Raw genomic sequence first — 22,455 nt, forward strand, 5'->3', positions numbered from 1 at the left:
AATGTCCCCATTTCGTATCTTGTTCCCTATAGGGCTATTTTCTATAAACATGAGGTAGAAAGTTAGCAAAGACAACCTCACTTACCCCAGTCTTTCACCAGGTTATTGGACATGTAAAGAATCTTCAATTTCTTCATTACATGGATCCCTTTCAACTTCTCAATAAAATTGTAGGAGATCCACAGTTCTTCTAACGTGTCCCCTACTGCTTCCTGAAAAAGAAAGCAATTTTATTTACATACTTATTTTTAAGTTTTTCCTTCTGTCCCCCTCCTCATAAACATAAAGACAATGGCCTTCAGAGAGAACTGAGACCAACCTGTCCACTGGCAGGAGAGCTGAAGGCTGTGTGGGAGTTTTTTCTCATTAAGAAAGCCAAGTAGAACATTTTCTTCCTCTCTTCAAACTGATCTGAACTAAGAATACCTACTGAAATCACCAAGAGAGGAAATAAGAGCACTATTTTTTTTTTTTTTTGCAGTACGCGGGCCTCTCACTGTTGTGGCCTCTCCCGTTGCAGAGCACAAGTTCCGGACGCGCAGGCTCAGCGGCCATGGCTCACGGGCCCAGCCGCTCCGCGGCATGTGGAATCTTCCCGGACAGGGGCACGAACCCGTGTCCCCTGCATCGGAGGGCGGATTCTCAACGACTGCGCCACCAGGGAAGCCCTAAGAGCACTATTTTATCTTTTTTTTTTTTTTTTTTTTTTGCGGTACGCGGGCCTCTCACTCCTGTGGCCTCTCCCGCTGCGGAGCACAGGCTCCGGACACGCAGGCTCAGCGGCCATGGCTCACGGGCCCAGCCGCTCCACGGCATGTGGGATCCTCCCAGACCGGGGCACGAACCCGTGTCCCCTGCATTGGCAGGCGGACTCTCAACCACTGTGCCACCAGGGAAGCCCTATTTTATCATTTTTATTGAATAATATACTTTTCAAATCACTTCCCTATACATTGTATTATTTGATCCTTATTTAATTAAGATAGGCAAAGCAGGTTATTTGATTTCTATTCTAGATAGATTAAGGGCTTTTTCTAAGATCACAATGCTTTTTTTTTTTTTTTTGGCTGCACCACGCAGCTTGCAGGATGGGATAGCGCCCAAGCCCACAGCAGTGAAAGCACACAGTCCTAACCACTGGACCACCAAGGAATTCCCAACAATGTTATTAAATAGTAGACCTATGTCTAAATTTCAGGGTTTTAAAAAAATATTTATTATGAAAACTTTCCAACATAAAAAAGTTGAAAGAATATTACAGTAAATACCCATATATCTACTACCCAGCTTCTACCATTAACATTTTACTATCCTTTTCCTGTCACATATCTGGTCCATCTATCCATCCTGCTATCTATGCATCAATTCACCTTATTTTTTCTGATGTATAAAACTCAACTTAAAACCCATAGTCTTTTCATTATACTATAATGATTATGTCATACTGACTCTTAACTGCTAGATACAATCAATAGTGGCACAAAAACTTTTCCTTCTTTCATATACAAAAGACAAAATGTAGTGATTATTTGTTCCTTAAAAAACAAAAAAGTGACTAGGCAGAATCAGTTCGATGTTCAATCCCCTCTTAACCCAAAAGGATTTACCTACATCCACATGGTAATGTTAGAATGTAGGACCCAGGTCTATGTCCTGGTAACTGTCCCTTTAAAGACTATAAAGAGAATAAATGTACTCTGGATAAAGATCATTAATGCATTTTCCATACAGATGGAACCAAGGGGAAAAGCTGAGAATGGAATGGTCTGAGTTAGTTCTGTGTGTCATCCCAAGGCCCACAATTCATCTTAGTTTCAACTTTCTAAGTAGGAGAAACAACAATTTCAAAGTAAAATAAACTTTTAAATCAGTCCATCCTGGCACTGAAAGTGTGAGGCAGCAGAAAAAATAGTGACTAAATAATACTAATTAGAAAGTTTAGGCTCAATTCTGGATTCTGCCACTTACTTAGTGTCATTTTACATGTGCAGATGAGGACTCTTGGTCAGTTTTCACATAGCCAATTTGATCAGTTCTCCAAACAGCCAATTTGCTGAATTTACTCTTTTACTGATTTACTGAAAAACTGGTTAACTACTTACAAATTATAGCAATTTGTTTTAGATAGGATAGGATAGAAATTACTTTAGACAGGATAACTTCTGAAGATGTCTGTTTTGCTTTGTTCATTCCTTACAAGCATTAATTGAGTTTCAGTTTAGTTTTCAGCCAATTGGATGCAGCTGTTCTGCCATGCCAAATTTCTGTGCATTTGGGGACTTTACTTGGGAATATAAATTCTCATTGCAGAATGAGAATTTCTTATGTATATTGACTAACAAATGTTGTATAGATTTTGGGTGTCCAGGGCATAGTTTTGTCTTTCAGTACATTTTCAATCTATTCCACTGTTTTTCCTACTCCCCTAAATATAACAATTCACTAACCAACTCAATTAGATTACTATTTTTATGTGTTTTAATCATTTGAGAAGTGATCAGTGTCTAACATATGAAACTGACATTCTACAAAGATGGACTGACAAATCTAACAGCTGGGATAAAACAGCTGCACTAAAATTAACACTAAATAAAATCTTAAAGAAAAGTTTAAAAGGTGTTGAAACCATTCCAAGCAACACAATTTTCTATATATTTGTAAGTAGGTAATAAAGACAAAATTCTGGTGAAGCAATCTGGTGACTGTTAATCAATAAAAACTGGCTAAGTCTGTGTGACTCAATTCAGTGAAATCTGTCATTCAATAAACTAGCCCTTTGGAGAACTGTACATTGAATGAACAGGCATTTAGCAAACTGGTCTGCTTCTGCATGTGAATAAATCACTTCTCTTCTTAGTTTCTAACTCTGTAAAATAAGGAGGCTGCCACAATGAGCTAGCACCTCATACCTATTAGGATGACTACTGTCAAATAAACAGAAAATAACAAGTATTGGCAAGGATATGGAGAAATGGGAACCCTTGTGCACTGTTGGTGTGAGTGTAGAATGGTGTAGATGCTATGGAAAACATTTTGGCAGTTCATCCAAAAATTAAAAACATATGAACCAGCAATCCCACTACTGGGCATATATCCAAAATAATTGAAAGTAGGGTTTCAAAGAGATATTTGGATACCCATGTTCATAGCAGCATAATTTACAACAGCCAAAAGGAAGAAACAACCCAAGTGTTTGTTGATGGATGAATGGATAAACAAAATATGGTCTATTCATACAACAGAATATTATTCATCCTTAAAAAGGAAAGAAATTCTGATATATGCTACAACATGGATGAACCTTGAGGACATTATGCTAAGTGAACTAAGCCAGTCACAAAAAGACAAATACTGTATGATTCTACTTATATGAGATATCTAGAGTAGTCGAATTCATAGAGACAGAAAGTAGAATGGTGGTTGCCAGAGCTGGTGGGAGGAGACAATGGGAAGTTACTGTTTAATAGGTATAGAGGTTCGGTTTTCTAAAATGAAAAGAAATCAATTCTCTCCACGTCAATCTATAGATTCAATGCAACTCTACTAAGACTTCCAATGAGATTTTATTTTTTACAAACTTGATAGACTGATTTTCAAGTTTCTCTTGAAGAATAAATGTCCAAGAAAAGCCACAAATATTTTGAACAAAGAGAGAGGACCTGTCTCAATAGATATCAAAACATATTATAAAGTGAAAGAAAAGTAAAGCAACATGATATTGGAACTGAAATATATAGGTAAAACAACAAACAGAAAGAAACTTGAGGGACTACCCTGGTGGTCCAGTGGGTAAGACTCCATGCTCCCAATGCAGGGGGCCCAGGTTCGATCCCTGGTCAGGGAACTAGATCCCACATGCCGCAACTAAGATCTGCATGCTGCAACTAAGAAGTCTGCATGTCACAACTGAAGATCCTGCACAGCCTAAATAAATAAATAAATATTTTAAATAAATAAATAAAATAAATAAAAAACACTTGCCAAAAGGATTAGCCTTAAAAAAAAAAAGAGGGCTTCCCTGGTGGCGCAGTAGTTGAGGGTCCGCCTGCCGATGCAGGGGACACGGGTTCGTGCCCCGGTCCAGGAGGATCCCTCATGCTGTGGAGCGGCTGGGCCTGTGAGCCATGCCCGCTGAGCCTGCGCGTCCAGAGCCTGTGCTCCACAACGGGAGAGGCCACAACAGTGAGAGGCCCGCGTACCGCAAAAAAAAAACTTGACCATCCAGGAACCTACCCATGCATATACAAGAGTTTATTTAGTATGTGGCATTTCCAAACAGTAGGAAAATGAGACTTTTCAATATATGGCTAACCATTTGGAGGAAAAAAAATAAGGTCTGATATCTGTCACATGCAATTTGCAAAAATAAACTCCAGATGGTTTAAAGGTATAAACTTTTTAAATTTATACTTAAAAAGCAATAGAAGTACTAAAAGAAAATATAAGATGATTTTTTCATAATCTAGAAGTGAAGACCTTCTATATAAGATACAAAACACAGTTGTTATAAAGATTTGACAAATAAAAAATTTAAAACTCCATACGGCAACTATGAATAAAGTAAAAAGACAAGTGACAAAGTAAGAGAAAATATATTAAATAATTCTGAAAACTTTGCATTAAATTGCAGTATGGAATTTGTAATCAGATTACCTAGATTTGACTAAGTCCTCCACCTTTTCCTCTTCCCTCCTGCCCTTTTTCTCTCCTTCATCATCTTTTCTTTTGTCTGTTTAGCTATTCATTTGTAGATGGACACTTGGGTTGCTTCCATCTTTTGACTACAGTGCATAACGCTGCTATGAATATAAGCGCACAAGTATTTTGTTTGTATTTTGAGGGGGATCATTAGTTGTTTTTAATTTAAAGAGTAACATACATAATCATCACCTAAATAAAAATATTAAATATTTTTTAAAAAAGAGTAACACACAAGATAACAACATAACAAAAATCAAATAGTGCAAACAAGTATAATGAAAAGTCTCTTTCTCACCCACGCCCGTTCCCTTCCCCAGAGGTAACAGCTATCATCAGAAATATTCTATGCATATATGTACATAGAAATATCCACTTTGCTTCTTTTCATTTAATAATATACTTTGCAAATTAGTCTATTTCAGCACATATAGGTAAGTCCTACCTCATTTTCCCCTTTGATATATTTTGTTTAGCTCGTCTACTACTGATAGGCACTTAGATTGTTGCAGTCTTTTATACAAGCTATATTTCAATGAATGTACTTGGTCCACCATCTTTGTTCATGTATGTGAGTATGAAAAACTCTTCGATATAGAATAGTTGGGACAGGGCTTCCCTGGTGGTGCAGTGGTTGAGAGTCCGCCTGCCGATGCAGGGGACACAGGTTCGTGCCCCAGTCCGGGAAGATCCCACATGCCGTGGAACGGCTAGGCCTGTGAGCCATGGCCGCTGAGCCTGCGCGTCCGGAGCCTGTGCTCCGCAATGGGAGAGGCCACAACAGTGAGAGGCCCATGTACCGCAAAAAAAAAAAAAAAAAAAAAAATAGAATAGTTGGGACAAAGTAAATACACATTGAAGACACTGATAGCTATTGACAGACTGCTCATCTCAGCAATAGGGTTTAACAGCACCTGTTCACTATACCTGGGCATTTTACATAACTATCTGAGCCTCAGTTTCTTTATCTTAAAATGAGGACTGAGGATTTTTTTTTTTTTTTTTTTTTTTGGGAAGCACCTGCATCGGCAGGCGGACTCTCAACCACTGCACCACCAGGGAAGCCCAAGGACTGAGGATTTTTTATCTTAAAATGAGGATATTATCTACTTGTTGTGAGTTTCAAATGAGATAATGCATGTAAAGAGTCTGCTACACAGTTCATAAATGGAACAACAATAATAGTAATAACATTATCAATACTAGATAAACATTAGGAATATTGAGGAGTGCCTAGTAATAAGAAGAAGATAAAAGTAGAAAATGGGTAAAAGATGTTAGGTCAATTTCCAAAAGAGGAAACATGCATAACCAATAAGTATATAAAAAGATGTTCAAAGTCACAACTAACTAAAGAATACAGATTAAAACAATGTAATACTCCTTTTTTGCCTATCATATTGGCAAATATTAAAAATATGGATAATACTCAGGGATGTTGAGGGTGGAGGGAGTAATCCTCACCCTTATACCATTGATGGAAGTGGAAACTGGCATAAGCATTGTGGGAGCAATCTGAGGTACTTGTCAAAAATTTAAATGCACAAAAATAACCTCAGCTTTTCTACTTTTAGGAATCTAGCCCATGTAAAGATTCAAATAACTGCTAAAGGATATATGTAAAAAGATGTTCACTACAGCATGATTTGTAATAGCAAAAAAAAGAGAGACAGACAGACAGACGCCCCTTCTTCAATAAAATATCTGGAAACACTCTAAATGTTCAGCAATATATGAATAGTTAAATACATTGCCATACACTGATAACGTAGAAAACAACAGCTATTGAAAAGAATGCATTAAATCTGCCTGTTTTTACATGGAAGGATATTCCTGATATATTATTGAATGAAAAAGCAGGAAAAATATGCCCAGTATATTATCAGTACAAATATATATTACACACACACTCGCATGCACACGCACAAACACACACACAGATATCTGTTTATTTGTGCACAGAAAAAAATTTAAAGTATACCAATATTATTTCTGTTACCTCATGGACTTGAGGAGGTAGGGAGAGGAAAGACTTTCACAGTGTATTTCATACATTTATGAATTGCTTGATTTGTTTTTTAAATACAATTACATCTATGACTCTTAGAATTAAAATTTTAACCTAATAGTTTTTCTAATTAGTAATATTACAAAGCATTATTAAGTCACAATAAATATTTATAGAGTGCCTACTACATGTATAAAACACCAGTGTAGATGGTGATGAACAGAACTGACGTGCTTATCAGAATTTGTGTGTGTGTGACACAGAGAGAAAGAGACAGAGACAGAGGGAGAGACAGAGAGAGGGAAAGAAAACAAACAAATAAGAAAAATGGAAAAAAATTATAGGTGATAAGAGTTATTGCCTAGAGGACTGCTTTAGATATAGGATAGTTGGGTCTCTAGAGGAAGTGACATCTGAACTGAAGTGTGAAAGTTAAGGAGCCAGTAATGTGGAAATCCAGGGTAACAGAGTTTTTTAAGGCAGAGGAAACAGCAAGTACAAATGTCCTCAGGTGGGAATGAACCTGGCATGTTCAAGAAAGAGAAAGAAGGCCAGTTGCTGGAGATTACCAACTAGGAAGAAGAGTAATATGAAATGAGATCCGAAAGGAAAGCAGAGGCCAGCAAATCACATATAAGAACAGGCTTATAATGTACCTTAATAGTCAGTTTTCCTAAGTAGTTTTAAATAGACTCCTTTTCTTCAATTTAACATTACATGTTGCACATATTAGAGTCGCTATTTGTAACTTATTGAGGCAGCTATTCAAATCATGCTATGAGGCTGATGTGTCTAGATGAATAACTCAGCATGTGACCCTATCTGAAGTCCACCATCTGTATCCCTATGCAGACATATTTTTCTTTAATCTTTGCATAAGTAGTAAAGCTTTTGGACTGGTTAAATGTTTTTGGTGTATGTATACACACACACACCCACCCACACACACACACACCCACACACCCACACACACACACACACACACACACACACATATCCTGGGGAAAAAACCAGCTGCTGGGGGTTATTGATAGCAGTCTATAGAAAGTAAAGAGATCTAAGTAAGTGATGGTTCAGCTAGATAATATCTCCATATATGCCTTTAATCCTATATTTACAATTTCTTTGTGGTTTCTAGGTATATATTACATTTCATGGGAGAAATTATACACCATATCAATAGTTGAGAATCTGGTGTTCTGTAAATACCTGGGGGAACATCAAGCATTTATCATATTGGCCCTAAAAATTTAGGGGTATATTTATTTGCAAACTCTTCCTTTACAGATAATTCAAAGTAATGTTTAGCATGAAGTATAATAAATTCTGAATTTTTGTACTATAATATTTTATCCATTATGAATAATGTCCCTATATATGACATTTTTACCATCTAAGGCTAACAGAATGAAGAGAAGGCAAAATGTCGTTACATTTACCAATCATTTAGAACATCAAAAAAAAATTTTTTTATAGATCATTAGGATTTTATTCATCACATCTAGCTAGAAAGCAAATAATTCATCTACTGGTTATTGTTTTGGGGGAGAAAACTCCCTTTATTTAACTACAGAATGTAATCTCTAAGAATTTCCAAGCATTTTATAAATTTATGTCAGTAAGTAGACATGTAGATGTGGGAATATTATCAGATAATTGAAGATAATTCCAAAATTGCACCTCTGAACACTGACTCCTATTCACGTGTTTTGGCTGTTTCTGTAATGGGTGGGGAAAGAGAATGGTCATTTTAGCCTGTCTGGTCTTGGGAGGTTATTGTTGGGAAGCACTGCAGTTTCAGCCTCATTGACTCTTATGAAGAACGGCTAGAATTAACGGGCTTGGGAAGGGGACAGGAAACCCAAGTTACAAAATATTTCAGGGTTTTTATGATAACAATTAGCACTTAAAAAAAATTATTATCTTTTGGGGAACGTACACAAGAAAAAGAAATTTGTTTCATCTTTTCTGAAATTGCCTAGTTTTACAATATTGTTTCATCTCAACTTAGCAAGGAAATTGAAATGGCCAATAAATATACAAATAAAATACACTGTCAAAAACTTCAAAAAAATTTAAAAATGCCCAAGGTTGGTAAAGGGAAACGAAAACCCTCATACATTATTGATGGTAGTATAAATTGTTACAAGCTTTCCAAAGGATAACTTGATAATATGTCACAAAAGCCTTAAAAGAAATTCATACTTTTGACCCAGCAATTCCATTTCAAGGAATTTATCCAAGGAATCATTCATAGATGTGTGCAATAATATAGCTAAAAGGAGATTTATAACAGCATTGATTATAATAACTCCAAACTGTAAATAAATAACGAATAATAACTTATTTAAATAAATTATGGTACATCAATAAAATAGACTATTATGCTGTCATTTTAAAAGTATGGTTGAAAATTATTTTAAAAACTTAAATAAAATCCTCTGATCAAAAACCTCCAATGGGGCTTCCCTGGTGGCGCAGTGGTTGAGACTCCACTTGCCGATGCAGGGGACACGGGTTCGTGCCCCGGTCCGGGAGGATCCCACATGCCGCGGAGCGGCTGGGCCCGTGAGCCATGGCCACTGAGCCTGCGCGTCCGGAGCCTGTGCTCCGCAACGGGAGAGGCCACAACAGTGAGAGGCCCGCGTACCACAAAAAAAAAAAAAAAACCTCCAATGGCTTTGCAATCCACATGGAAAACAATCTAAAATCTTACCAAGTCCTATAAGGATTGGTTCTTGGCTCCCTCTCCAACCTCAATGAGGACAATTCTCCCTCATTCAACTCTTGCTCTTACTCAAGCATACCAAGGAGCTTCAGTTTCAAGACATCTGCACTTGCTGTCCCTCACCAGTCTGGAGCACTGGTCCCTTGGTCAGCTCTAGAGCCTACATTCTCACTTTTAGAGAGGACTTCCCATCAATCTACATTCTCTTATATGCCTCGTTTTTGTTTTTCTTAAATCAATAATTATATTTTATTCCACTATCACCATAAAATCCATATAAATGCTACAAAGATAGAGATGACATGTTAACCACATAGGAAGATAACATAAATTTGGAAAAATATATAAATTAGGAAAATATAAAATTAGAATTTAAAATTTTCTGGCCAGGCAGAAACTTGAGATAATTTTTAACAGTAAAATTTAATGGAAATAATTATCTATTTGGAATATATATGCCTTGTTTTTCTTCACTGCATTCATCACCACCTGATGTATTATTATGCAGTTATTTTCTAGTCTGTCTCCCTCCACTATAATTTAAATTCAATGAGAGCAAGGACTTTATTTTATATCCTGCTGTATCTCTAGTGCCTAGAACAGTGCCTGGCTAAAAGTAGGCATTCAGGAAATATATTGAATGAATTTGCTGAATGAATGAATGACATAAAAATGATCTTTATATACTAAGTAAAAAAAAGAGATGCAAGACAATATATATGATATGATTTCATTTTCTACATACCCACCAAAGAATAGGAAAAACAGGCAAGGAAGATGTCAATCAAAATGTTAGCTGTGGTTTATAGGTAATTTTTATATTTGCTTTTCTATTTTGTAAAGTTTCTGCAACAGACAAGTATTATTTGCATACTCAAGAAAAAGAGTGTATGTTTTTTTAAGTAATAAATAACAACCTACCAGTCCATTTAAGTTCTTTATGTTGTTTCTTCCTAAAGACAATATTCTCAAGTTTTCTGTAGAGGAAAGAAAACAATTTTGGTTTATTAGAATCATATTACACAATTGTTATAAATCTAATATAATAAAGCTTTAATACATTTATATAGGGATTTCCCTGGTGGCGCAGTGGTTAAGAATCCGCCAGCCAACGCAGGGGACACGGGTTCAAGTCCTGGTCCAGGAAGATCCCACATGCCACAAAGCAACTAAGCCCATGTGCCACAACTACTGAGCCTGCACTCTAGAGACCTTAAGCCACAACTACTGAGCCCGCGTGTCACAACTACTGAAGTCTTGTGCCTAGAGTTCGTGCTCCACAGCAAGAGAAGCCGCCACATTGAGAAGCCCACGCATTGCAGCGAAAAGTAGCCCCCACTCGCTGCAACTAGAGAAAGCCCATGTGCAGAAACAAAGACCCAATGCAGCCAAAAAGTTAAAAAATAATAATAATTTTTAAATTAAAAATACATTTATATAATAAATATTCTTATATAATAAAAAAGGCTGTATTAATAAAAAATGGTAATCAAGTAAGAAACAACATAGACATATCACTAAGGTAAACACTACAATTGCACATCATGTCAATGTTAAATTTTAAATGGTTAGCTATTTGAAATGCATGGTTTTAATACTACAAGGATAAAATACGAGTAAAGAAGATTTGAACTTTAAATTTGGGAGCATATATATTTCAAACCTCTTATAATATGAGACTTACACTAGAAAATAGAAAACATATTTGGTCCATCTTGCTCTACAAAGGATTAGAAGTGAAATCAAATGAATCAGTATTTTAAAAATCTTTTGCTTTCATTTCTTAAAATAATTAGATTGTGATTGGTTAAAAAATGTCTATTTGTATTTTTTAAAAGAATGTTTCTATTTTTATATCTATAGGTTATTTCTGGAAGAGAAAAGTAGAAATGGTTGGTTTGGGGGAGGAACTGAGAGTCAGTCTATGGTCAGAGGAAGATATTTTTATTTATGTTTATTTATCTATTAAATATTTATTTATTTATTTAATTTTGGCTGCAACGGGTCTTAGTTGCGGTATGCGGGATCTTCATTGCGGCATGAGGGATCTTTTTTTTTGCGGTTCGCAGGCCTCTCACTGTTGTGGCCTCTCCCGTTGCAGAGCACAGGCTCCGGACGCGCAGGCTCAGCGGCCATGGCTCACTGGCCCAGCCGCTCCGTGGCATGTGGGATCCTCCCGGACCAGGGCACGAACCCGTGTCCCCTGCATCGGCAGGCGGACTCTCAACCACTGCGCCACCAGGGAAGCCCATGAGGGATCTTTAGTTGAGGCATGTGGGCTTCTTAGTTGTGGCATGAGGACTCTTAGTTGCTGCATGCAAACTCTTAACTGCAGCATGCGTACAGGATCTAGTTTCCTGACCAAGGATCGAATCCAGGCCCCCTGTATTGGGAGCGTGCAGTCTTACCCACTGGACCACCAGGGAAGTCCCTGGAGGAAGACATTTTTAACTGTATCCTCTTCTGAACTATGTGCATAAAACCATGTACATACATTATTTTTCAAAATTAAAAGATTTCTAGTAAAACACAGGAAACCTCACTTTTGTCCTAAAAATCTACTGTGATTACTTATGCATAAGATATACATTTAATTTTCACAACTTAAACTTCTATAACTATGCTGTCCAGTATGGTAGTTACTAACCACATGTGGCTATTTAATTAAAATTAAATACGATAAACAATTCAGTGTTTCTCTGTCACATTAATCACATTTCAAGAGCTTCATAGCTACATGTGGCTAGTGGCAACTACATCGGTACAGTGCAGATAATCCTATTGGATGGCACTGTTCTATAACATCCATAAATCAATCGTTAAGAGCACAAATCCATAACTGAGTTCCAATCCTAACTCTCTAGGGAAGTAACCAAACCTCTTAGAATCTCAGTTTTCTCATATGTAAAATGAGGAAGTATAGGATCTACCTTATAAGAGTATAAGGATTAAATGAGATAGTTGTTTAAAATATTCAGCACAAGGCCTAATCCATGGTAAGTACAAATAAATGATGTATGTGTGTGTGTGTATCAGGCATATATAGTGAGAGAGGAATCAAGAAATTACCAAGGAGTTTGGCCTGAGCAACTAGAAGAATGCAGTTGTCACTATCTGAGACAGACACACAAGAAGTTGGGTTAACTAGGGCTGGGGAAGGACATCAGGACTCAGTATTGGACATGTTAAGTATGAGATGTCCAGTAGACATCCAATGGAAATGTCGGGCAACTGAATGTGTGAATCTGGAGTTCAGAGGAGATGTATGGACTAGAGATATAAATTTTGGAGCCATCAGCATGTAGATGGTAAAGCCATGATCTGGATGAGATAATCTAGGGAGTAGGTGAAGACAGAAAAGAGAAGAGATCCAAGAACTGAGTCCCCAGATACTCCAACATTTAAAATTTGAGGACATGAGACTGGGAAGAAGTAGCCAAAAAGGCAGGAGAAAATCAGAAGGGTACAGTGTCCTAGAAATCCAATATTGAAATTGCTTCAAAGAGAAAAGAAATCATCCATGTCAAAATACACTTAGGTCAACTAAGATAAGAACTGATCCCAGAAATTAGAGATAACAGATATATATACAAATCTTTTAAAGATAGTATCTAACTTAAATATATACAACTCCTTTTTTAAAAAATGCACATAAAAATGGCAATGAAAGTCTAAAGAGATCTTATTGCTGTATGGGGAAGTAAATTATGATATCAAACTTAATAGATTAACTCTTCTAACATTACAGAATTATGTATTTTCCATATTTTATATGTTGCATAAGTAGAGAGCACCACTAGAAGGAAAACATGGTTTTTTTCTTCTTAGGTCCTGACGAAATCAAAACAATATCTTAAAGTTTTAGTAAACTAAAGGAGTATACTTTTTTACCAAGAAACTTTACTTTCTAATCTTTAGTATGAGACTATTAGTATTCACATTGTACAGCTTTTAGTCACAGTTTTGAACATAGTCATGTCATACAGTTTTCTAGTCACAGTCTTGAAACAATATATATTGCTGTTAGAGTTATTCTGCCTTATAACCCCACTGTTAAATAGGAATACCTACTTATTTCAGATCCTCTTATCACAGCGTAGTAGGTAAGACTATAGTGCTCATGAAAGGAAAGGGGTGGGAGGCAAGCTAGCGTCATATATTCAATCTTTTGCATGAATCAGTTGGCTTCATAGTCACAGACAAAGTGTATTCTCTCCGTAGACTGCAGAAATACCATTTGTTATAAGCAGAACTAAACTGAGATGCATCAAATATAGCAAATACATGGTACAAATGCCTATTCTCTCTCATTCCATGCCTACATCAGACATCAATAATTGATCAAGGTACTCTTTTCCACTGAATTTTTGGAACTCTTCTTCATATGACTTTCCTGAGAGTCACTACCAATTGACCAAAGAGAATATGAGTTCAAACCCATTACCAGCCTTATATAGGTTTTACATACTTTCATTTTCATATTGTCACAGTCATGTTTTTATGAAAGAAAAGCATGTTATCCATACTGATAAATAATGTTATCAATTTAGTCTCCTTTAAGCAAGTTATTTCAAATACAGGCAAAGAATAGGGAATAAAATGAAACAAATTGTTTAATGAGTCAGTGAAAAATGGAATAGACTGAATCATCTTATACACAACTCTAATAGGAAACACTTCCTCTCCAGCACTATATAAATACTGAGTGCAACTTTGAGTACAGTACTGGGGGGGGATGGAGATTTGGAATAGAAGATAGATTAATAAGATGTGATGTTTGCCCTAAAGGAGCTCGTTATCTGAAGAGACAGAACATATTCCTCACTAACTATAATAACAGCTAATATTTCTTGAGCATTTATATGCACTAGGCACTATTCTAAGAACTTTATACACACTACTCATTTAATCTTTACAATAACTATATGAAGTAATTATTATTATAATCTAAGGTAGACTGTTATAAATGTTCCCAAGAAAGAGTAATTATTATGATGATGGAGATTAAAGAAGTCTTAGGGGTCTCCCTCTAAATGACATTTAAACTTGGCATTCTTTTTTTTTCTTTTTTTTGCGGTACGTGGGCCTCTCACTGTTGTGGCCTCTCCCGTTGCAGAGAACAGGCTCCGGACACGCAGGCTCAGCGGCCATGGCTCACGGGCATGTGGGATCTTCCCAGACCGGGGCACGAACCCGTGTCCCCTGCATCAGCAGGCGGACTCTCAACCACTGTGCCACCAGGGAAGCCCCTAAACTTGGCATTCTTAATCTTAATTTTGTTTCTTGTAGGGTTTTACTGCTAGAGGAAGGGGCTGTTCTCAATGAAAAGCACTGCATTAACAAGTGCACAAAGTCATAAAAAAATAATTATATGTTTGGGTGTGAAGAGGATGTCACAAGCTTTTAGATGACCCTGAATGCAATCTTAAGGCATCTGGTCTTTACTAGGCAAAGGGGAGGCATTAAAGATCTCTGATCTGGAGGAATGATAATGAGAACATTTTTAAAAAGAAAACTCTGGTGTCAGTGCTGAAGGTCAATGGAAGAACAGAAAGATAGGAGACAAGGAGATCAATTGGGAGGCTATAACAGAAGTTGTAAGGCAGTGTTTTTTCAAACTGTGGGTCATGTGAAATCAACTTAGTGGGTTGTGACAAGCATTTAAAAAACAATGAAATCACGCTAAAAAAATTTATACTGGAACCTATGCTATAAGGGTAACTATTGTTTTACAAATTTTAATCCAGTTCATATGCATATGCTATATTTGATATGTGTATTCATACGAATATATATATACTGAGTCGTTAATTCAAAGGTATTTCTTACTGTGGGAAGTGGTAAAAAACATTTGAAAAATATGACCTAAGGGGGAGATGATGAGGGTCTAAATTAAAGCTGAAGCTCCTGGAAATGGAAAAGCAACAAATTATTTGAGAGCTCTTTCAAAGAATAGAGTTAACAGGACTTACTGATGAACTTGCATGTAGGGCTTGAGGGAAGTAAAGGGAAATATGATACGCTAAATAATGGCTCACCAAAAGATACCTATATCCTAATCCCTGGAACCTGTGAATGTTACTATACATGGGGAAAAAGTACTTTGCAGATATGATTAAGTTAGGGATCTTAAGATGGGGAGAGTATCCTTGATTACCCAGGTGTTCCCTAAATGCAATCACATGTATCCTCATAAGAGGGTGACAGAGAAAGATATGACAGAGACAAAAGAGGAGAAGGCAATATGACGACAGAGGCAGATATTGGAGTGACACTGTCACAAGCCAAGGAATCTGGCAGCCATCAGAATCTAGAAGAGGTAAGGAAAAAATTCTCCCCTGAAGCCTCTACAGAAGGTGTGGCCCTCTTGATTTTGGCCCAGTGAAACTGATTTCAGACTTCTGGCCTCTAGAACAGTGAGGGAATACATTTCTGCAGTTTTAAGCCACCAAGTTTCTGCAGCCACAGGCAACTAGCACAAGGAGCCTTGGCAATGGGAAGATGTCGATGTCATTAACAAAGACAAGGAGCAGAGGAAAAACAGGGATGGTGAAGAATAAAATTTTAAATATAATAAGTATGAAACAAGATAAATCTGAACAAAAAAATATAAAAAACCTGATTTTCTATTTAAGATATTTCAATTCTAACACTACAAAAACTTTATAATGTCTTTAAACTGTTCCAGTTTCATGTTATCTCTACTTTTCTTTGGATAATTAAATAAGACACATGGTTTATATATTCTTTCTGACATCTGACAATTACTGTGGTTAAAACAGGTGCCAGCTTCTAGGATTATGTAGTGCCTCTGGAATGTTTATTCCAAATAACTACAAAATCCAAGAACCATCTGTTACTGTGGATCACTTACTTAAGCCATTCAGGTTTGCAATTTTTTCAATGCAGTTTGTAGACAGTGAAAGCTTCCTAAAAAAAAAAAAAAAAAAAAGAAACACTTAAATTAATAAGAAAAAAATGTTAATGGTATATCAGAAATTATTCCTCAAGTGTCCACAGAAGATGATATTTAAGTCACATTTCCTTTTACACTGAATCCTTTTTTCCCTCTCAGACATGACATATATTCTTTCATTTTGAAATCTTCATACTTTTTCCCTGATTACAAAAGTTAATATACACTATTGTATAAAATCAAAGAAAACTTTTTGAGGGTAATTTGGTGTGATCTATTAAATTTTTAAATGCATGTATTCTTTGACCCAGTAATTCATTTCTAGGAATATGTCCTATTGAAATATTAATACAAATGCCAAAAAATATATGAATTAGATTATTTACTGTATTATTGTAATAGCAAAAAAGTGGGAAAAAATTTATAAATACCCATCAGCTGAGGAATACAGATAATGAAATACTATCTGCTACTAAAGCAAACAATATTGGGCTATACATACCAACTTGGGAAAATGTCCATGATATGTGTATAATAAAAAGTTATGTAATCCTAACCACCCCACACATTCCCCCAGAGATAATGACTTTTAATAGTTCGTATATATTTTTCTAGATTTTTTTCCTATACATACTTTAATCGTATAAAAACAAATTTTTAAAGGGAGCATAATTACGTGTTATTAATCTTTCTTTCTTGACAAAAATGTTTAATATCTTAGTAAATATCATGCAAAGAATATAACAAAGGCTAATTTTATTGAACACTTAATGTGTGCCTAGTATTCTTCTAAGTGTTTTACATGTATTAACTATTTTAACCATCAGAACAATCCTATGAAATAAGTATTATTATCCAAATTTTACAAATGAGGAAACTGAGGCACAAAGATGTTAAGCAATTTGCCTGATATTATACAACCAGAAAGTAGCACAGGCAAATTTAAGACGCCAAAAAACTGACTCTAGAACATATGATCTCATCCTTCTGATTTGACCTGAAGAGGAATTCTTCTTCTTCTTCTTTTTTTTTTTTTGCTTGAAACACTAAAAGCAATTACTGTATGCTGTAAATTACTGGTCAAATCTGTGTATTTTCTAGTCATTCCCCATTCTCAAGAACAACCAGTTAAAGTGAAAAATGGACTGGAAAATCTGGGACTACGGTTGGGGAATGATTCTTTAATTGTTATTTAGGCAACCTGCTCAAAGAGTGTCAGCAAAAATATGAACACGGTGACTCTTTCTAAGCGGTTTCCAAGGTACTTTGGTATGGGGTACAGAACCTTCTCAAATGCTTGCCTTTGAAATGGCTTTATGATAAAAAGATATTTGACCACTTTGAAATAATTCTCTTTGAAATTATGATTTTTGAAGCCAAAAACACATCTAAGGTGGGTTTTTATGTAATACATTGTGTTCTCATCACAAAGGACAAGTTGCATACAATAACTAAATACGTTTGCTTTTCCCTTTAATTCCAAAGACAGATATTAATCTAATGCATGAGTTCACAAATATGCATCTAAGAGTCATTCAGATTGCTTATTATAAATACAGATACCTAGTTTCATCAGTAGATTCTGTTTCTATAAATTTGGAGTGGGACATATCTACTGCACAAGGAGATTCTTATATAGGTAGTCAGGGGAGCAGAGTTAGAAATACACAGGATGAAGAAATCAGAAAAAACCCCAAGTGATTCTGTAACATTCTATACCCCTGACAAGACACTGCAGTCTGAGAGCACGGTTACAAGGTATCATGGTACAATTGCCTCAAATTAGCCACAGAACCCTGCTAAAAAGTGTGTATTTAGAAAGTAAGTTAAAAGGAATAAATATAGATCTGATACTTAAAGTCTTGGATAAATAGGATTACAAATAAATGTAACTTGATCCCAATTAGGAAAAAAAAATTAGAAGGCTCTATATCAAAATGCTGAGACTTCCCTGGCAGTCCAATGGTTAAGACTCTGTGCTTCCATTGCAGGGGGCAGGGGTGAGATCCCTGATCCCTGGTCAGAGAACTAAGATCCCACATGCCCTGCAGTGCGGCTAAAAAGTTAAAAAAATAATAAAATAAAATAAAAAACAAAATGCTAACACTGGTTCTCAAAAGGTGTGAAATTTTGGTTGATATTATTTCCCTTTCTTTGTGCTTTTAATATTTTCTAGGTTTTTAAAAAAATTATTTTGTGTCCCTCATGACTTTTAAAGAGGGCTGGTTTTTAAAAAAATTTATTTTATTTATTTATTTTTGGTTGCGTTGGGTCTTCGTTGCTGTGCGCGGACTTTCTCTAGTTGTGGTGAGTGGGGGCCACTCTTCATTGCGCTGTGTGGGCTTCTCATTGCAGTGGCTTCTCTTGTTGCGGAGCACAGGCTCTAGGCACGCAGGCTTCAGTAGTTGTGGCATGTGGGCTCTGTAGTTGTGGCTCGTGGGTTCTAGAGCACAGGCTCAGTAGTTGTGGTGCACAGGCTTAGTTGCTCTGCAGCATGTGGGATCTTCCCAGACCACGGATCAAATCCGTGTCCCCTGCATTGGCAGGCAGATTCTTAACCATTGCGCCACCAGGGAAGCCCTTCTAGGTGCTTTACAATGTATTTTCATAGTTTGAAAATTATTTTTTAAAGCAGTATCTCTATGCCTCTGAGTAAGTACAGTATTGACTTTGGTGGATAATCTTACAAGAGGAAGTACTAGATTTTATGACAGAGCAATAGTTTAATTGTGTTATTTAGCTTCTCCTAAGAGACAGGAGAAAGAAAGAAATAGGAGAAGAGATAGCTTCTCCTATTCTCCAGGCATATTGTAAAAATTATACTGTAAAAAAATACAAGGGCTTCCCTGGTGGTGCAGTGGTTGAGAGTCCACCTGCCGATGCAGGGGACACTGGTTCGTGCCCTGGTCCGGGAGGATCCCACAGGCCACGGAGCAGCTGGGCCCGTGAGCCATGCCTCTGAGCCTGCACGTCGGGAGCCTGTGCTTCGCAACGGGAGAGGCCACAACAGTGAGAGGCCCAAGTACTGCCAAAAAAATATTTAAAAAATACAGTACAGGATTATTCAGGATTACTCTATTAATAATCGTAGAAACCAATAATCTTTTATGTTTGGCTTTGCCAAAGTGAGAAGCAGAAAAAGAAAGAAAGAAGGGAGGGAGGGAGGAAAGAAGGAAGGAAGGAAGGGAAATGAAGATCAAGAAAATAAATATATTTTTCTAGTTTGTGTATTTAGGAAAGGAAGTGAAACTTAACAGCAATACTAGAAAGGACGAAAAAAGACAAGAGAACTTACTCGCAATTAAAAAGCGTGGACAAGGACGCATCCATCTTCTCTATAGGGGGAATCTGGGCATATAGCTTTATCTCTCTGGCTTCGGATGGCTTCTGACTGGTTTTCTCTTCCTATGTTAAAAATTAATTTGGAAGAAAATAATCCAAATGTGGAACTAAAAAAGGCCAAAATTTCTCAAGGCTTTTCAATGTTTATTTCAAAACAATTATTAAAATTCAATAATTCTGTACATTCCTGACAGTTTACTTATTGACAACATTTACTTACTGAACTTGATAACTTTATACATGGCTGATTCAGATAATTCACTGTTAGGTCTCAACCAAATGGAAAAGAGGAGGAAAGAAAATAACTTTTATTTCCGTAATTTAAAAAATCCTTTTAGAGCCTATCAATTAATAAACAAAACACAACAACAAAAACATTTTCCTGGGAAGAATTCCTTGTCCCTAAACAAACTTTTCCTAAGTATCAGATTCAGACCTATAAGATCAACTCTTTCTGTCATCTCATCTTTCTGTTCCTATATACAATTTAGTCAGAGCTAGAACCGCCAAATACCAAGAATTTGGGAAGATTTTCTCTTTATGACAAAGCTGAGGTCAAATTTACTTGCTCTACAATAATTTACTACTAAATTCTACCTTAGAGTTTAATTTCAGTACTAAGTATGCAGTTTAAATTTTAATTACCAGGATATGCTGCCTAATAATAGTTTCTAAGTACCTCAATACTTAGAGTTAGCTCTATCTCTCTAACAAAACAAGAAGATCCTACAGCTCAGGGACCATTTTCTTGCTTTCCTATATTTTCTATAACTTGATATTAGACACAAAAGAAGCTTGTTTTTAAAAAATCAAATCAAAAAAAAATCAAATCATAACACATCAATAACAGAAAATATATAATCAGTTGAAAGAGATCTAATACACATTCACTCAGCACTTTTTTTGTGCCATACATTTATAGGTTAGGAGATGGGAGACTGACACCAAGTAGATCCTTAATAAATGTTGGGTTAATGAGTGCAAGGATGAGCATAATGTCTTCAAATAATCTTAAAGTCAAAGATTTATGGCCATAATGTAATCTAGAAATAGAACCTACAAACCAAACCAAAACAACCAACCACTTGTTATTATAAATAAATAAAATAAAATCCTAAAATCTGATTGAAGGAAATCAAATCTAATACTAAGCCTACTGCACACTTTTTAATTAAACAAAACAAATCTTTCACTAAGAAGAAAAAAAATTTTTAATGTAATTAGAGTACAAAGAAGTTTATAAGCACTAAAATAAAAATTCAAATATTTCATTATCCTACCCTTTTGTCTATTTTCCCTAGACACCAAGTTTCTTGAAAGAGTTTTTATTTAAAGCCCAGCTACAAAAGCAAAAGATATATTATTATACAAAAAAACAACTGATAACATAGTCAAATATGTTATCACTGGGCATAGAAATTGAGAAGCCATCTCTACACTCTATGGAAATTCTATCTATAATGCTGAAATACAACTGTTCAAACTTTATAGAATGTTATATTCAAAATATTTGTTTATATTTAATGCATTTTTACAAGGCAGTTTCCTCTCTAATATTACTATATACTTTTTAAAAATGTATTTTGTGTATGTATTGTGTATTTTTTCCAGATATAATGATATATAGCACTGAATAAGTTTAATATATACAGCATAACAATTTGACTTACAAAGTCATGAAATGATTACCACAATAAGTTTAGTGAACATCCATCATCTCATACAGATACAAAATAAAAGAAAAAGAAAAAAATTTTTCCTTGTTTTGAGAACTCAGGATTTACTCTCTGAACTTTCATATATAACATCCAGCAGTGTTAAATACATTAATCATGTTGTACATTACATCCCTAGTACTTATTTACCTTGTAACTGGAAGCCTGTACCTATTGACCATCTTCAGCCAATTCCCCCTACCCCTACTCCTTGGCTCTGGTTACCACAAATCTGATGCCTTTTTCTATGAATTTGTTTGTTGAAATATAATTGACCTATAATACTATGTTAATTCCCAGCGTACAACATAGTGATTCAATATTTCTATACATTACAAAATGATCACTATTTTTTACAGATTTATTGAGATATAACTGACATATAACATTGTTTATGTTTAAGGTATACCATGTGATGCTTTGATACATGTATACATTGCAAAATGATTACCAGAAAAAGGTTAGTTAACACATCTAGCACCTCATATAATAATTTTTTTGTGTGCTGAGAACGTTTACGATCTACTCTCCAGACTTCCCTGGTGGCGCAGTGCTTAAGAATCTCTCTGTCAATGCAGGGGACATGGGTCCAAGCCCTGGTCTGGGAAGATCCCACATGCCACGGAGCAACTAAGCCCGTGCGCCACAACTACTTAGCCTGTGCTCTAGAGCCCACAAGCCACAACTACTGAGCCCACATGCCACAACTACTGAAGCCCACGCGGCTAGAGCCCATGCTCCACAGCAAGAGAAGCCACCGCAATGAGAAACCAGCGCACCACAATGAAGAGTAGCCCCCGCTGGCTGCAACTAGAAAAAGCTGGCGTGCAGCAACAAACACCCGACTCAGCCAAAAATAAATAAATTTATTTTTTTAAAAAATCTACTCTCTTAGCAACTTTCAAGTACATAATACAGTATTATTAAATATGCTGTACATTAGATCTCCAGAACTTATTGATCTTATAACTGGAAGTGTATACCCTTTGACCAACTTCTCCCCATTTCCTCCACTCAACTCTGGCCATCACCATTCTAATCTGTTTCT

The 22,455-nt window shown here is 36.0% G+C and overlaps 1 protein-coding gene across 1 annotated transcript in view; it reads right to left on the minus strand.

The window, feature by feature from the left end:
• Positions 1–22,455, minus strand: part of DNAL1 (dynein axonemal light chain 1) — a 30,147-nt gene that overhangs the window by 4,683 nt on the left and 3,009 nt on the right. Inside the window, exons 3-6 of the mRNA XM_024737850.1 lie at positions 19,646–19,755; positions 16,309–16,364; positions 10,356–10,411; positions 86–212 (exon numbers count right to left, since the gene is read on the minus strand). Of these exons, the coding sequence (XP_024593618.1) occupies positions 86–212; positions 10,356–10,411; positions 16,309–16,364; positions 19,646–19,755 (349 nt within the window). The remainder of the gene's footprint in view (positions 1–85; positions 213–10,355; positions 10,412–16,308; positions 16,365–19,645; positions 19,756–22,455) is intronic.

This window comes from Neophocaena asiaeorientalis, unplaced genomic scaffold (assembly GCF_003031525.2).
Source record: "Neophocaena asiaeorientalis asiaeorientalis breed wild unplaced genomic scaffold, Neophocaena_asiaeorientalis_V1.1 scaffold49, whole genome shotgun sequence".
NCBI classification, from domain to species: Eukaryota; Metazoa; Chordata; class Mammalia; order Artiodactyla; family Phocoenidae; genus Neophocaena; species Neophocaena asiaeorientalis.